General features: G+C 36.3%; 1 protein-coding gene across 1 annotated transcript in view; it reads left to right on the forward strand.

Moving 5' to 3' along the window:
• Positions 1-17,769, forward strand: part of COL3A1 (collagen type III alpha 1 chain) — a 47,957-nt gene that overhangs the window by 17,261 nt on the left and 12,927 nt on the right. The window contains exons 3-31 of the mRNA XM_054069606.1: positions 547-585; positions 1,174-1,290; positions 2,137-2,208; positions 5,578-5,643; positions 6,230-6,283; positions 6,494-6,547; positions 7,163-7,216; positions 7,374-7,427; positions 7,863-7,916; positions 8,398-8,442; positions 8,647-8,700; positions 9,609-9,653; positions 10,366-10,419; positions 10,877-10,975; positions 11,095-11,139; positions 11,251-11,349; positions 12,092-12,145; positions 12,265-12,372; positions 13,574-13,627; positions 13,752-13,850; positions 14,984-15,037; positions 15,368-15,466; positions 15,622-15,675; positions 15,806-15,859; positions 16,382-16,435; positions 16,740-16,793; positions 17,009-17,053; positions 17,145-17,243; positions 17,345-17,452. Coding sequence (XP_053925581.1) covers positions 547-585; positions 1,174-1,290; positions 2,137-2,208; positions 5,578-5,643; positions 6,230-6,283; positions 6,494-6,547; positions 7,163-7,216; positions 7,374-7,427; positions 7,863-7,916; positions 8,398-8,442; positions 8,647-8,700; positions 9,609-9,653; positions 10,366-10,419; positions 10,877-10,975; positions 11,095-11,139; positions 11,251-11,349; positions 12,092-12,145; positions 12,265-12,372; positions 13,574-13,627; positions 13,752-13,850; positions 14,984-15,037; positions 15,368-15,466; positions 15,622-15,675; positions 15,806-15,859; positions 16,382-16,435; positions 16,740-16,793; positions 17,009-17,053; positions 17,145-17,243; positions 17,345-17,452 — 1,941 coding nt within the window. The remainder of the gene's footprint in view (positions 1-546; positions 586-1,173; positions 1,291-2,136; positions 2,209-5,577; positions 5,644-6,229; positions 6,284-6,493; positions 6,548-7,162; positions 7,217-7,373; positions 7,428-7,862; positions 7,917-8,397; positions 8,443-8,646; positions 8,701-9,608; positions 9,654-10,365; positions 10,420-10,876; positions 10,976-11,094; positions 11,140-11,250; positions 11,350-12,091; positions 12,146-12,264; positions 12,373-13,573; positions 13,628-13,751; positions 13,851-14,983; positions 15,038-15,367; positions 15,467-15,621; positions 15,676-15,805; positions 15,860-16,381; positions 16,436-16,739; positions 16,794-17,008; positions 17,054-17,144; positions 17,244-17,344; positions 17,453-17,769) is intronic.

The raw sequence follows: 17,769 nt of genomic DNA on the forward strand, positions 1-17,769 counted from the left end.
TGCCACCTTGAAAGATCCAAGATAGTTCCAGCTCACTATTCTTTACTACCACTAGCAGCCGAATACATAAAACCAGTTTAGAATAGTGGTTTGAGAATCCAGATAGTAATGTGTTACTGAATTATTAACTGAAAAATAATAAATTGGAGGAGTACATAAGAGAAATTAAAATAAGCTACATTATTAAATCAAACATGCTGGACTTACAAGGATACAAGAAGTCTGCTCCTTACAGCTTTCCACAGTGGATTACTGACCTATTGTAATCAGTGTCAAGCCTCTACTGACTTAATTATCACCATGTTTTTGCCTACAGGAAAGGTGCAGCTTTATGGACGAACCATGCAAATACAGATGAAAGACTGATCCATAAGCCATGGCTTTTAAATATACTGAATAAGAATAAACAGAATTCTTTTGATAAAACTATATTTTAATGTTTAAATGTGGGGTTTTTTTCTTGCTTATATATATATATATATATATTCAGTTTTTTGTTTTATTTTTATCTACTGTCTTAATGTCACTACATTTCCTTTTTCCTAGACTCCCGGAGTAATCAGCCGAGGTCCCAAAGGAGACCCTGTAAGTGCAGCTGGGTTTTTTTTTCTTTTGTTTTGGTTTTTTTTATTCCCCCGTGGAAACTGACAAAATCAAAAGCCAGTTCCTACAGTGCTATATACCCCATTCAAGCTGCTGAGATATCCAGTTTTCATCAATACCTGCACTGTCTGCAGAACGGTGCAATATAGTTATTTCAAAGTAGGCCTTTAACTTCAACAAAACTCTCAAAACTTCAAATTGGAAAGAGAAAGAGTAAGAGTTTATTTCCAGCTGTGTGACATTTGTCATTTTTGTTGTATTTCTTCTCAACAGGAAAAAAATAATCTGTGGACTACACTAGTAGTATTACTTTTAGACTCAGGAATTGATCTGTTCTGTGTTTCTAGTGCAATCAAATATCAGCTGCTTTAAGGCTCCAGCACTATGAAGGGTTTCTACATGTGAATTCTTGCTACTATGTTTTTCCTAAATGTCCAGTGTGGCTTTAGTTATGTTTATTAGAGAAAATTTTCCACCACAATTGCACAGACTTTTTTATGTATGAATTTCTCCTGTTGTAGATGGAGCCGGGTGCTGATGTCTATATATGCTCTGTTTCTGTCTTTGCAGGGTTCTCCCGGGATACCAGGCAGAAATGGTGCTCCTGGCCCTCCAGGACAGCCAGGGAGTCCTGGAGCCCCTGGCCCTCCTGGTATCTGCCAGTCATGTCCCAGTATAAATGGTGGTGTAAGTCATCGTTATGGTCAGCTTCTGCTTTGTTCTTCATAAGCATGCAAACAGTACTTTGAGCACCTATCTCTTGCACCTTCACACGTACTTTGGTTTCAGTCACATCTCATTTGAGCCTTTGAAAAACACAGCTGAGAGGTGGATTTTTGTTGATGTTGTTTTGTAGCTGTGTCCACAAAATTTGGCTGGAGTGCAATTAAATCTCTTTGTGGCAAGGTGAATGGGAAGGGAGAAAGAGAAAGATGGAAAATAGCATTAGGAAAAAAGTGCAGAACTCAATTTTCTGAGATGTGTTAGTACCTGTGCATGAGGTAAAAAAAATTATTTGTAATTTGGGGAAGGAGATATGTAGGTAAGAAATATTTTGCTACAAAATAGTCTGAAATGAGACATTCCTAAGCCACAGGTAAAAGAAAAAGAGGAGACTAATTAACTGTTGAACTGTTGCATCTTTTATCAACTATTTCATCAACTTCCTTCAATGACAACTAAGGCCAACAGAAAAGAAGCTGTTAAAGAAAGTAGGGTTGGGGGGAAGCTTAAAATGAGTCAAACAAGAATGAGGAGAGAGAAAGGTAATTATTGGGCCCTGCTGAGGCCAGCTGTCAAGATTAAAACTGAATGGGCACAGAGTAGGGAGCTAATGCTACCAGGACCAAAAAAAGAATGATATTGGCTGGGCTTCTCTTATGGATGTTTGAAAAATATGGCAGCTGTATGTTGAACAAGTATTACTCAGTAGATACAAATGTGTTATTTCCAAACATTTGCCATATCAATGTAAGAAAAGGCTTATTTGGTTTGTAGCAACCATCTTTTTTTTCTTTTCTATTTCTTTTACAGAGTTTTTCTCCACAGTATGACTCCTATGATGTGAAGGCTGGTTCAGCTGGTATTGGTTATCCACAGCCCATTGTAAGATGATATAGCCTTTTTTTCTGTCCTTTCTTTTTTTTAAAAAAGAACAATTTTCTTACTTGTAGATTATGCCTTGGGTGCATGTGGATCCTGACTTTAATTTAACAAGAAAAAATTTAATTTAGTTATTGCCTGCAAGTGGAATGTAATGTAAGGCAGTAGTTTGCTTGGCACTATCATTTGAGAAAGTAACTATAGATTATCTGAGCGATTTGTCTCTTTCTTCCTTCTCTTACCTTCTTTTTCCTAATCTCTCTATGAATCACTTTCTCACACTACCTAGACATTTGTCCCTTTTCTCCCATATATACAATCTGCATTTTTCTGCTTTGGTACTCTTCTACTAATTGCTGCCCTCCCTTCGACCACTTTTTTACGTCTTCCACTGTCTCTAATCTTCCTTTATCCATTCAGTAGCAGTCCAGTCTTACTCAGTATGATACTCAACATTTGTTTGTATTTCCGCAACCCAAATTTGCCTGATAATAAGTTAGTAAACCCTTCTTATAATCTTTATTTTCATCCCAGAAGCTTGGATTAGATTGGATGAAAAGCTTTTCACTTTTTCTTTTTGCAACTATAATTTTTTTTACCCACAGCTATTCAGACTGTTAACTAAGGATGCTGATCTGTTGGTTAGGTCTGGCCTGAGCTTTTCACAGTTTTTTTTTAGTGAGGTTAAGTATGGATTGCCTGAAAAAGTCATGCATAAGCAATGCTTCCTGTATAAAAGTAATTTAAAAGTGGTACCTCATGATTTTCCTTTCAGGCACTGGATTTACAAATATTCACCACTGATTACGTGGAATGTTCTTGATTTAATCAATCTGCTATACAGATTAAGTGGTGAATTGCTATTATTTGAAGTTGGCTGCTGTTTCATTAAGCATAATCAGTGTTTCCAATTCAATGCTCTTTAACAAAGTTTGGGTGTCATGTATTGTAACATACTGAGGCAGTTCCAAGCAAACGTTATTTCTCAGGGTCCACTCAGATCATCTTGTAAAACAAATTTTTATCAGGACAGCTATTTTTCCTGAAATACAGCTCATTATTTCCTCACCTTTATTTTAATCTGTTCATTTCTACCTCATTCATTTGCTAATATGAACATCCATGCACTTTTCTTCAGCCATCCATATTTTTATTCGTTTATTCATTTATTCGTATTCAGCTCCTCACAATTTTTGCCTGCAACTTATATCATCCACATTTTGCTTCTCAGTGTCTTAAAATGGGGTGTGCTGAACCAGGCAGATAACCAAGATACCTTTCAGTTAGCAAACATGGTTAGTCCTCTCTGTTTTGACACTTTTCCCTGGACTTGGGTTAAAACCAAAAAATAAATTAACTGGGCTGCCTAGAATGTCTTCAATCAGAATTGTCTGTGTGCTTACAGGTCATATGCATCAGGCAATGCATGACTACAAAGCCTGTAACAGAAAAGTTACAGGCAGATGTGACTATGCTTGCTGGAACTCAATAATATTTATCACTAACATTACATAGATTAACTTCTTAAATGTTCATTTAAATACATATCCAAATTGAAATGATTTGTAGACGTAATAAAATATATATGCCAGCTGTAGCACCAACATTTGTCCATGGGTGGCTACCATGCCTAGTATTTCCTTAGTCACACTTCTTTCCATTACTGTCTTTTCAGTGGCTTTCAATTGCTTATACTTGTACTTTCTCAGTTTCTCTTTACTTGTGTAACCTCTCCATATGGTATTTCTCTCACCAGTGCACATATTCTAGCTAAAAAAATGTTCATTTGTTCACAGTTTGGAGATGCTGGCAGCAAGCAAGTACCATATCTAGTGATCAGTTTATGTCCTCAGTATGCACCTTGAAAAAAATAATGTCTTGCTTGTTTACAGCTGCATCTGTAGTTTATTAATAGCAATTGATGAGTTGATGGTTCATGCTGAGTTCAAACTTTTATACCAAATGAGTTCTAACAATTAACGAGAGACTGCTAGTTGTATTCATGTATCGAAACATTTACCAGTTTATCCAGACACTAAATACCCTTCCACTTAGTGTATTTCTTGTCTTAGAAAATTGCAAATATCACGATTCAATTTTTCAAACAAAAGAAAATCTAATAAATAGTATTAACATAGTATATGTGTAGTATAGTAATATACTGTACTATGTATAGTAGTATAGCTATACTATTAATCTTGTATCATGAAAATTATGTTCCTGTAACATCTATGCTACATGGCCTAGTTTGACACCAAATGACCATATCCCATGAAACACATTACTTACAATATTAATATATGGAATATACTGTCAGTATTGCAGTACTCATTGATTCTCACGTAATTCATATGTTTCAATTGTTTTGGTTGTATCAAACCCATGACAGGTTTCATTTAACAAAAGTGTTTTTTTCAAGAGCCACATATAGCTGCAGTAAGCCTTTATGATAATTTTCAAATGCTTTCTGTTTTGCAGAATCAAATGCTTTTTTGATTGTTGCTGCAGGAAGTAGAAATATCACCACTCTTCCCAAATTAAGAATAGTAATATTTTACTCCCGTTTACCAGTTAAAATAAGGAACAGTATTACTGATTTGAGTTTAAGCATACTGAGATTTCATCCTCTGAGTCCCTTTATTTTTCATGACTTAGTACTCTTGAAATTCAGAAATTATTTTCTTCTTGAGAATGCCTCACTGACAAGTTATAAAATTATGACCCTAATTCAGTATACATGTAAGTTCTACCAAGTCTAGGGTCATAAAGACAGTTTATAACAAAGTAATGGGCTGCATATGAAATGCAGTTGTTGTATGCAGGTAAGAAATTTTAAAATTAGTTTCAGAAAGCAAAATCTGGCATTAATAGACTAGCGAACAACTTTATGGGTACACTTTGATCCCACAACCAAAGATGGAGGATTAGGCTAATAAAGCTCAGTTACATGGCAGAGAAGCTGAAGCCCGTTTACTCTCTTTAATTAAATAGTAGTTCCAGTTATCTCTCCTTCCAGCCTAAGTAGCTGAAAAGCCGAGTTGTAAAAATCCCTCTGCAGAAGTAGAACAGTGATTCAAAAGAAAAAATTAAACTTCAAAAATACCTTATGGAGTAGGTGAGCTAAGGTTGCAAAGAGAAACACAGAGACCACTTTTCTGGAGGGACTGTAGGTACTAGACAATGTGTTTAGCAAGGTGTATATATATATACTGCTTCATCTTTTTTTTAGTGCACCAATTGATGTCACCGTGGATTTTTTTCTGTACTGATACATAAAAATTTATTTCACAGTTATTGGTGACTGTTGCAACTACATTAAGATTTATAGCTATATTACATGAATATAATGACTGTTTTTAATCTACACCATAGAGTGGCTTTCCAGGACCCCCTGGACCCAGTGGCCCCCCTGGCCCACCTGGTCAGGCAGGTCCCCCTGTAAGTAAAATTAATCTTCTCATAATCATCTGATTATTTTATACATGCCTCTCATTTTCACTATCATAAATATTAGGTGCATTTTCAACCAATAAATCTAAATAATGGATACCGAAGTTCAGGGTGTACCAGCTGTGCACCAGCTGTGCACCTCCAAGACTCAATAACTGAGGGATATATACTGTCTCTGCCTAAGTTTGTGTTGGCCTGGTGTTTTTTGCAGTTCTGGTGGGTGCTGGCTAAGGTTGTATTAAGGCATGCCACTGCCTCTCAACCTCTGTTAATATTCCCAAATGTTTATATATAAAAAAATTTAATAGACTATAAATGAAAGTGGGAATCTCAATACATGTTCAGTGAATACACAGAGGATATGAATTTTTTTATGTACATCTCTTTTTAGAAGAGTAGTTTTTCATGTTTCTCAGTGGAGGCACATTCTTCTTGCTTCTGCTAATTTCACCTTTGCTGTTTTGGAGACAGTTCTGATTTCTTTATGATTATGAGATTGTTAAAAAATATAGTAGTACTATGGAATAGTACATGTAATTGTTCACATCCTAACTCCCTTTTTGATGTGTTATAGGGCTCTGCTGGGTACCAAGGTTCCCCTGGAGAACCAGGACAACCTGGCCCTCCTGTACGTATACATTACACATCACTATGTATATTAATGGCATGATTATACAAGCATGAATTTGTGTTGTCACTGGATTGAAATTTTACAGTTCATCCTGTCTGTTTACTAACATGTATGTCAAATGTACAAGTATTTTATGACACCTAATGCATTTTTAATTTAAAAAATTAAATTTGGTTATTACAGTCAATATTAATTATTTTTCTACAGGGACCTCCAGGCCCTGTTGGAATGATAGGCCCAGTTGGTCCACCAGGAAAAGATGTGAGTTCACTATTATTCATCCAATAGTTAATAAATGGGATGAAAGAAAGTTCGATAAATCAAGTTTTAATTTTAGAAGGCAATTTGATTTGCACAATTTAGAAGAAAAAGAATAGAATACTTAAGCATGAAATACCCTCTTTTGATCTGGTGAAAAATAAATCAGCAATTAAAAAGAAAAGCAGATAGTAGTAGTAGCTGCCTTCCTTCAAATATTTCTTTAAGAGTTGAGGCTGTTAAAACCACCTTTTGTTTCACAGCTGGAAGTCCTGAATAGGTATTGTACAAAGCAAGACAATCAGCTAAATTTTTTGTCCATTTTGAATGGTTCACCATGAAAAATAAGCTTTCTGTGATAGTCTTTTTCTAAAAGCCATCTTGAAATGAGTTAGATCTTAAACAAAATCTTATTAAAAAATTCAGTTTATAAATTCTGGCAACTGTTTTTCAGAAGGCAGCCATATACTGAATCATCACCCTGATGTTAATTTTCCCCACTGTATTTGGTGAAAGTTTCACCTCGTTATTCCAAGTTGCTTTGATATACTAAGACTGATTCTTTGCCACTAACTGAATCAATAGCAAAGCAATCAAAAAATTACTTTTCTTCAATAGGGAGAACCAGGAAGACCAGGCAGAAATGGAGATCGTGGAATACCTGGATTACCGGTATGGAAAAGTCCCCAATAACAATGGTCTTCTAATCAAAGGGTTTGTTTTCCAATTTCAAGTTGTCCAAGTGAATATGACGCACAATGAACATTGACTTGTGCCCTTCATACAGTAAGTATGGAACTGATGCATCTTTCTGTATTTGTGTGTGCAGGGTCACAAGGGACACCCCGGAATGCCTGGAATGCCTGGGATGAAAGGTCAACGAGTAAGTATTGAGTATTGCTGAGTGTTACTCTACTTGAATTATGGTGTTGAACTATTGTGCTCTTTCAGTCATCATTTCCCAGTGAAAGAGACTGAATCATAGAATTAAAGATCAATTTCTGGACAATGTAACCTGACCTTCTGTAATGAAACGCAGTTAAATTTTGTCTAGTTACCACAGTTGTAGAGTGCCATCCCAAATGCTGGGCTTAAGCAAGCCATCCAGAAAAGCATAATTTGTTAATTAATGGCTATGGAGAGATAGAAGATTAAAAATTTTTTTTCAAGAAGTGTTCCAATAGCTGATAGCATTCATTATTAAAAATATGCCTTTTTATAGGAATTTGTCTTGAAGCATAGTATTTTGCCAAGAGGAATAAGTTTTCCAGAACGTTAAAGAAATAGTAACCATAGATGTGGTTTTCCTCTCCCACAGGGTTTTGATGGAAGAGATGGTGCCAAAGGTGACAGTGGTGCTCCTGGTCCAAAGGTAAAAAGCTCTCATGTCATCTTTGTAATACATAGAATAATACCACTCATCAACTGTTATATAGCTACACTTTGCATTTTATGCAGTTATAAATATCCATTAAACATTGAAGAAACTCATTGAATATCTCCATGAAAAGAATGTGAATGATTCCAAAGGAGCTAGACTTTCTGAACCATGTCATGTCCCAGTTTTCCAGTTGAGATACCAAAATGAAAGGACATGCCTGGACCATCTGTCTTTGTTGCATAATTTTCAAGGACTGAGCCTTCTTGATTTTTTTCTGTTTGAATATTTTGCTCTCCACTTGTTTAGATTTCTCAGACTTCACAGACTTCTACTCATGCCAAGGATACTCACCACTATGCAGAAAGGGGCAATAGATTGAGCTGTCTTGTTTCTATCTCTCTTCCCCTTAAATAAACCAAAGAATGTTTTTACCAAAGTTCATTTTGTCATTTGTGTTTTCTCTCCACGACAGGGTGAAACTGGTCTTCCTGGAGCAAGCGGATCACCAGGCCAACCGGTAAGTATGTGTATCCTTTAGTACTGAAATGGAAATGCCTATGGTACTTCCCCTTTGACAGATTTACTTGTCTTTCTTTTAATTTTAATTATCCCGCTGCATGCATTGAACAATGATGAGATATGCAAATAAGAGTAATGTCTCTTTGCAAGGCCATATTATTTTGGAAGTCATGTAACAGACTGGTTCTTTTGTGTTTTCTAGGGACCAAGAGGTCCAGCTGGTGAAAGAGGAAGACCTGGGAATCCTGGTGGCCCTGTAAGTGGCAGCTGTTGTTCTGTTCTTATCCAGAAAGATATCCACTTATCCTCTTCCTTTTTTTTTTTTCTTTTGTTGAGAATTCCCTACTTAAAACAGTTGTAATGGAAAGGATCATGAAACTATACAGGATCTATAAAATCACACATGAAAACTTAACAGTCTCAGCTGAAGATGTAACACTTCTAATGCACAACATGTTTACCATCTTACTCTCCATTTCACTTTTAAATGAATATAAAACATGTTGAGGGACAGTTTGGTATTTCAGCATACACTCAGGTTCAGACAAGAGGAACAGGGAGGAAGAGCAAAAGAAAAGGGTAGAAGAAGGCAGAGAGAGGCAAAAAAAAGAATCTCAGAGGTAACTTGCAAGAAAAAGATGAAATTACTCTTTGACTAAGATTAGGAGGTACACTCCTTGCTCTGAAGGAAATCATGATTGCGTTGGATTTGTTCATCAAATCCCAGTAATTTGTTTATGTAGACAGTACCTAACCTGACCAGCAGACTTGGTCTAACATGTCTACAAGACGGGGGGGGGGTGTGTGTGTCATTTTTTTTATGTGATTTAGGAGTTACTGTTGTTTTGAAATATACATCTATTTCTATTTTATTTATTGAACCTTAACAACTGTCCACAGAGATGTTTTGTAATGTTTATTTCCTTAAGAAATGTAATAATACATTTTTGTGTCTTGCTGTCTCATCACTGCAGTACAAGTCATATAAAGTGTTGTTCATAAAATAGTTATTTTTTATTTTAGAATTGAGGAATGCTTGGGTCTTGGCCAACAAAGTGGAAATGTATAGACACAAAAAGATGATCTGTGAATCATGGGCTTTAAAGCATATGAGTTCTGTGTCTGGGGTAGTGCTCTTATCCAATATCTTTCTTCTTTCTACAGGGCTCCCATGGCAAAGATGGATCTCCAGGAGCAGCAGGCCCACCTGTAAGACGACTTACAGATGCTTGACTTCAAATATTACTCAAGTCTAGTCAATTCTAGCTGATGTTTTCCAGTGCTGGCAAGCCCTAGACTGGGCGTGCACTGGTTTTAGAATGAATGTTTTCTTTAATTATATTTCATAACTGTATCCATTAAGATACTTGAAGCACACAGGGAAATATAAGAGGTTAAAACTGTAAATCAGAAAATAGATAAATCCCAATATAGATTATTCTCAGGAAACGTATAGATGGATAGAACTGCTGCTCTCTGTACAGATTTTGCATGGTCTTATCAAATATATTATTTAGCTCTCTGAGATTGTGAATATTTTTTGTTTTCCATTTGTCTAGAAACATGAGCATGTCCACTTGTATGTGTAACAGTTACATTAGCTTTTTTTTTCTTCTACACCTTTTTTATAATTGGAAAAAATCATTTTTTATAGCAATCTCTTTAATGACAGCTTTCACGTTTTTTAAATTTACAACACTGAAATTTAGTTGAACATGTAGAAGTTAGAGTAAATAAGATGTAGGTGTGATATTTTAGGACTAGCCAAAATTCATCTTTTACAGCATGATTTATATTTGCTACTTTGTCAGGTGTTTCCTGACTCAGAGAAAAATCTCAGAATCAGATATTTTTTTGAACTTACAATTAATTCCATATGACTTTTACCTTTTGCATTAATAGTATTTCTCTAACTTTTAAGGGTCCCCCAGGTCCGCCCGGAACTGCAGGATTTCCAGGCTCTCCAGGTTTTAAGGTATTCAGCTAAAGATAATTACTAATGTAGGATTTGTTTCTTTCTCTAGTTAGCCAGCTTAAGTCATCTTTGTTCCATGAGTCCTTTTTCTGGCTGCTGTATGCTGTTTGCAAGCTTAGAACTGATGTGTTTTCATATGCAGCATGAGACAAAATCTTCATGAATACTGATCCCGAAACACCATTAAGTGGTAGATCCAATGCTTTATGTTGCATTGTGGGAGGAGCTCAAGTGGACTCCCCACAACTGGAACAGCTATGCAGTGTGTTCTGGTTGAAGTGCACGGGTACCTTGTTCCTCAGCACTGGGGTCACCATGCTGATTTGATTCTTGCACTCAAGAGATGATGGTGGGAACCTTCTTCCCAAATCACTAAAGATGCCACAGTGGAGGAAAAAGCCATGCTGGAAAAAAGGCTAAAATCCATTAATTTTCTCCTTTTACTGTTTTTCTGTAGGGCGAAACTGGTCCTCCTGGTCCTGCTGGTTCTAGTGGTAGTCCTGGAGAGAGAGGAGAACCAGGTCCTCAGGGTAATGCTGGGCCACCCGGGCCTCAGGTACATAAATATCACGTGGGACCTGGGAAATGTTTTGGCACCTGCTCTTCACAAAGCCCTACATGTGCTTTGCTTTAGTCTTAGATTAACATCAGTTATTTATACATTTTTTTTTTCAGGGCCCTCCTGGAAGAGCTGGAAGCCCTGGCAACAAGGGTGAAATGGTGGGTACTTTTCACATCACTGTCTTTTGCTGCATCGTGTTGCTGAGGGTCACTGGGCAGTTTAAAAATGCCATGCTCTCTTCATCCTTATCTGCTGTTCACTCTCTACAGGGACCTTCTGGTATTCCTGGTGCTCCTGGTCTTCCAGGAGGCCGTGGTCTTCCTGGTCCTCCAGGTACAAGTGGAAACCCTGGTGCAAAAGGCACTCCAGTGAGTTACTAATATTCATTACACTGGCTGTACAAATAAACATGGTGCAAGTCGTTCTGATACTATTAAAAAAACCTAATTTTTTCCTATTCATGTGAGATGATCTAGTAAATTATTTTATAACAGTAGGCAATTATTTTTTAAATATATAATTTATTTATCCTTCCCACATTTATATCTTGCTATATGTAAAATTACATATAAACATGATATTTGTTTTCCTAAATTGTCTATTAATTCTGAAACACACAACAAAAAAGTATCTTGTCTAAAATGGCTGTTAGACCAAATCTGTTGTTTTAAAATCTAGTTTCACCTGTTTAAATTCTGATGGGCTGAGTCTACAGCCCACTACAGCTAGTGAATTATACCTACTCTTACACCATCATTTACTCCAACAGGCTTTCTGCTGACAACCTTACACCACACATAGTTCTTCGAGAAAATACTCAGGGTCTTCAAGCAAAAGTCTCAATGATACATACCTGAAATAACTCAGAAACAGATGTAAAATTTTACTCAGTAGTGTTTAAGACAGTATCACTTCTTTCCTCTGATGAATTTTTAAGGAGATCCATCCATTCTATATCCTGGTTCATCTTGTGCTTGGGAATTCCTTTGCAGGCTGTAAAATGATAAAAATGTGTCAATAATTTGAAAGATAGTATTTCACTGCATCTAGTAGCTCTAAAATAATACCCTGTTGCAATCCATAATTTTAATAGGATTTTCTCCTATTTAGGGAGAACCTGGTAAGAATGGTGCAAAAGGAGATCCAGGCCCAAAAGGCGAGCGTGTAAGTGACATTCAGAGACTTGTCCTATGGAAGTATGAAGCCTGAATCATTCTCCATACAAAACCCAGAGGTGGTGTTGAAACTTCTACTTCACTGCTGGGAATTTTTGTTGTTCACAGGGTGAGAATGGCACCCCAGGTGCTCCTGGGCCTCCTGGTGAGGAAGGCAAAAGAGGTGCAAATGGTGAACCTGGCCAGAATGGCGTACCTGGTACACCTGGAGAAAGGGTAAGCTGCTGTATATGACCAAGCACACAAGGTACATTCTGAGTACATTACACAGACAGCAAAATCTGGTCTTCAAAATACTTTCAGGACAAAGTTGACTTCATCTCTGTTCTCAAAAAATTCCAGATGTGAAACTGGTTTATAAAGCTGGTGAGAATTCTTGTCTAGTTTCTCATCTGAACTGCAGTGCTTGCGTCTATCTCAGTCTGAAATTTCTTTCTTTCTTTCTTTTTTGATATTGAAGGAGAAGTAGTGATTTAATATACCTGGAAGCTGTATCAACAGATTTGTTCTTAAAAATAACCATAAACCATGAGAACTACATGGTGGGGGGCAAAACCAAAACAAATTTCAGGATCGCTTCTCAGTTAACAAAAATGAACAATCACAAAATTTCAGCTCTGGAAAGTGAAAGCAATACAAATTATTCTGTCTTCAAGATATGTCTTTATGAAAACATTTTCATTATGAATAGATAGAAAATGTCAGGAATGTCAAGAAAAACAATATTGTCAGATTGTCTTCTCCGCTAAAATATCTTTAATGTCAATAGGGTTTTTTAGTTAGTAGATTCAATAACAACTCAAAGACTGTTATCACAAAGAAGTTCCTGAATTGAATTCAACAAAATAAATAGCAACACTCTTACAGATTTCAGATTTCTATTCCCACCTGAACCAAGGGAAATTGTGATGATCTAGTTATAATTCCTAATTTAAGAATTTATTGCAGTATTTGCTGAAGCTATGAGAGAAAAAAAGATGCACAATGAACAAATTATATTAAATCTATAAATGCAGTTGCAAATTCAATTTTTTAATTCAAATTTCTTGTAAGCAATAGAGATAGTAGTAAATATAAATATTAGAAAACACAATAGAGCTATTTTTGGTATTGAATTAGAAAAAAATAGTTGTTGAAGACTAATTGTGTTATTTTATTTTTTATACAAATTTAGAAAACTCATGAATAAAGTAACTAGTGGAAGTCTGTTTAAGAATAATGAATTTCAACAGGAGGGTTACATCCAAAGATGAAATAATTTTATAAACTTTTTTCTACTGCCATATCTCATTTCTGTTTATTTCTTTCATTAATTTTAGAATAATATATTTAATGGTAATTAGTTTAGAACAAAACACAGTTGTCATTACCTGATTCATATTGCCTGCGATCCACATTTAATTCTTTTACTTGGCAGGGCTCCCCTGGTTTCCGTGGCTTACCCGGTAGCAATGGACTGCCAGGTGAAAAGGTATAAGTCTTCCTCCAAAAAAATACCCCAAATACCTGGAGAATCCAAGTGAATTTGAATGCATAACTTCAGATTGAACATGATGCTGATTTCCTTGCTGTGAATTTCAAAATCTCTTTTTAAGGGTCCTGCAGGTGAACGTGGTAGCCCAGGTCCTCCTGGCCCCAGTGGACCAGCAGGAGAACGTGGACAAGATGGAGGCCCAGGTCTTCCCGGAATGAGAGTAAGAAAGGATGTCTCCAAGAAAATGAGATAAACTCTATTACAGATACCTCATCTGAGCTGATACAATAGAGGAGTCCAATTAGGAAAATTTTCTATTAATTCCTGTAAGCAGAGTGTTGTGAATATATCACAGTGCAACAGACAACCATGGAGACACATGGGGCATTCAGAGAACATCTGTCACAAGTGAATGAAGAAGCTTATTTGAAACTGAATGTGCTCCCCAGTTCTCAGAGTATGCCATGCACTGTCATGAGATATGGCTCTAACATGAATTAGCATTGGATGATTTTCTGTATTTTTATTCACATTTTAGCAAATTTTCTAATTCATTAAAAATGTAATAAGTTTTTATATTTAATAGATATTTGGGTTACTGTATTTAAATTTTTTTATATTTGAGTATGAGTTTAAAGAGGCTTAAAATTAACATTTACATAATTAAATTATACCTCAATTTAAACATTTTGATATACTTAAGTGTTTAACATAAATTTATGCTTATTTGCTACTAAAAAAATAATCTGTTGGTTAGATTTTCAGGGATAACCTACTGTGTAATATGTACAGAATGTAACATCATTTTGTGAGCTACACTAATAATTATCAATGTCTGACAACAACTATAATGAAACTCTAAAGTCAGCAAGACTACCAGCTTCTGAGAGCTAAACAAGATTTTATTGGAAATGAAAATAAATTATTACAAATATAACAAAAATTGTATTTAGAAATATAAAACAAGTTAACTAAAATGTTATTTGTTTTGTTGCTTTTAAGTAGGGGTACATAATCAAAATTGTTCCATTCTTAGATTTTTACCACCTGAAATTAGTTTTCTTCCCAAATTGTAAAAGAATTCAATTTTTGTGCACATTGATCAGTGTTTGGTGTGTTGATTATATACGATGACTCTCAAAAAGAAATTCCTAGCCAAAGAATTTGTTAGCTTTTTCCAGTTTTTCTCTTCAATGGCATAGGGAGAAATGGGAGGAGTTTTAACCTTTATTAAAGAGGGTAAAATCAAGCAAGTAGATTAGAATATATTTTCATATATTTATATTTATGTATTGTAACTTAGTGTTACCAATTTTAAACTGAAGAATAACACTTCATTTTCTTCAATTGCAGGGTTTGCCTGGAACTCCAGGAAGCCCTGGAAGTGATGGGAAACCTGGCCCTCCAGTATGTACATTGTACAAATATTTTATAGTAGTCCTCTTACTGACCTTACCCTCATCCCACAGTATCTGCATGACAGGTTGTTAGCACAGTTGTTTACTTTAGTTACTGGAACACTTTAATGCTGTCTCAGTGTACAAACATTCTTTAAATCTTGTCATTTAATACTGCTTAAAATACAGAGTCTTAGTTGAAATACAAAATATATAATAAGCTTTCAATGACGATGTCTCTAGCTGGATCTCACCCTCACTCATTATTTAAGGAGTCATGGATATTCACTTCTGTCATCCAACAGATGCCATGTTTTCATATCTTTTTTACTTATCTCAGGGTAATCAGGGTGAATCTGGCCGCTCAGGTCCACCTGGTCCCCCAGGCCCACGTGGTCAACCAGGTGTAATGGGTTTCCCTGGTCCAAAGGGCAATGAGGTGAGTGGGATTTCTCCATTTCTCCTGTGCTAATGCTTGATCAGGCAACTGTTATTTTACTCCGTAGTGAAGCTACGTGGTGCCATAGCTTGAAGTTATTGTGTGCTGACCAGAACAGGTATTCTATTATAAACGTGATCTTTCTCTTTTGTAAGGGTGCACCAGGGAAGAATGGAGAAAGAGGCCCTGGTGGACCACCTGGAGCAACTGTAAGTTTCATTAACATTTTGTTTAATTATCTAATAATTTATTAATGACATAATATTAATTAATAATTATTTTGTGACTCATAAAAATTAAATCAACCTGTAACCAAAGCCTAATTTTGTCTTTGTATAGGGTCCTGCTGGGAAGAATGGTGATGTTGGCCTCCCAGGTCCTCCTGGACCTACTGTAAGTATGGTCATCGCATAAGCGGAAATTATGAGCAAGGCGGTCTGGCATCTACAAATAGAGACTGTGAATTTAGGGGAAGAAAAATATTTTTAATGATACAAAGAAATCTTCTTTTATGAAGACAAAGACATTGTCTTTGCCATTATTTTTATAAATTAATACTCAAAACCATATTAGAAGAAACCTGAGTCTGTTATACCTGGTATAAGTTGAAATTAAAACTAATTTAGAGCTCTTGGGGATCTACCACCTTTTCAAACTGAAGCATGTTATTGTTCCCTTTAAGATTTAACAGGCTAGTATCAAGTATATATGTGTCTGCTGAACTACTAGTAGTGGGTGGAATGAAAAGGACAAATACCTGAACAACAAAGTACATTAGTCTTTAGGATTTTGCAATCTCTTCATCAGATCATAATCATTAGACACATATTAGAGGTGGTGTGGAGATATTTATATGTTGAAATGTTCTTAGAGAGTTTATTTTCATTTTTTTTCCCCTCTTTCATTTGGTTCTAGGGTGCCTCTGGCGAGAGAGGAGAACCAGGACCAGCAGGTCCACCTGGCCTCCAGGTGCTGTGTTTATTGATTTCTGACTATTTTTAATGAAATAACACACATACACAAAAAGAGGCATCTAAAATTTTCATTACAGTGCGTGTCATTGTATTTTGAAGTAAGACAGATGGAGCACTTGACCAAAGTTACTGCTTAGTACTTAATTATTGCAAACCAGATGGCTAACTCAGTTAATTATGTCACATAAAATCTTTAGATATCAAATTATCACCTACTGTTTTGTAAAGGATTGGAATTACTAGGGTAATTTTGTGTAAAGAAAATGCAACAGAGATGATAATACTGTTCCTTCATATAGGGATTGCCTGGTGGACCTGGACCAGCTGGTGAGAATGGAAAGCCTGGAGAACCAGTAAGTAGTAGTTCTTTTTTTTTTTTTAAAGCAATGAAAAATATGTGAAAAGTGCTTCCTAGACTTTGTTGTCAAATTCAAACAGCTATCGACACTCTGCAAAGCAAAAAAGTCTGCTTTAAGGGATAATAGGTGGGAGAAACAGGGTGCCAAACACAATGCAGATTTACTAAGTAAAGTGCATGGGTGACTTGCATTTACTTTCTCATAAACAGGGGCCAAAAGGTGATGTTGGAGGACCTGGATTCCCAGGCCCTAAGGTAAATCATACACCAATGGTTCTATAATTACATTAAGGAATTAATGAACTACGAGCTTGACAACAAAGAATAACACATTTCTTTGCCACAGGGGGAAAATGGTGTCCCAGGTGAACGTGGTGCACAGGGTCCTCCAGGACCTCCTGGAACAAGAGGTGGGCCAGGTCCTGCTGGCTCAGAAGGTGCCAAGGTACCCACAGACTTGCTTGCTTCCTGCTCTTACGTGCATAATACAGATCCATATTCTTTTTTTTTACGCTCTTCTCTAACTATTTTTTTGTTATTCTTTAGGGTCCCCCTGGACCCCCTGGTGCACCTGGAGGCACAGGGCTGCCTGGCTTACAGGGAATGCCAGGGGAAAGAGGAGCTTCTGGAAGTCCTGGACCAAAAGGAGATAAGGTAACACACTCACACACAACCACACACAAACTGTCAATTTTGTGCTAACTCGGTGTTAGCTGACTATTGGGTTTTCTCACACCTTCACTTTTGGCCTGCGGTATTGACTGTGTGGTGGTACTGTTGATCTAGTAGCGCAATATGGGTCCTATATGTTAAAAAAATACAGGATTTTTTACCTGGTTTAATGCTAGATATTTTGCTGCACTATATCTCTTGGTGGAGGGGTATATCAAATCAGTCCTAGTGAAGCTAATAAACAATGATAATAGTTCACACCACGAGAAAACAATTTGGCATAGACTCCACTGTGAATC

The sequence above is a fragment of the Cuculus canorus genome, chromosome 6 (genome assembly GCF_017976375.1).
Source record: "Cuculus canorus isolate bCucCan1 chromosome 6, bCucCan1.pri, whole genome shotgun sequence".
In the NCBI taxonomy this organism is placed as follows: Eukaryota; Metazoa; Chordata; class Aves; order Cuculiformes; family Cuculidae; genus Cuculus; species Cuculus canorus.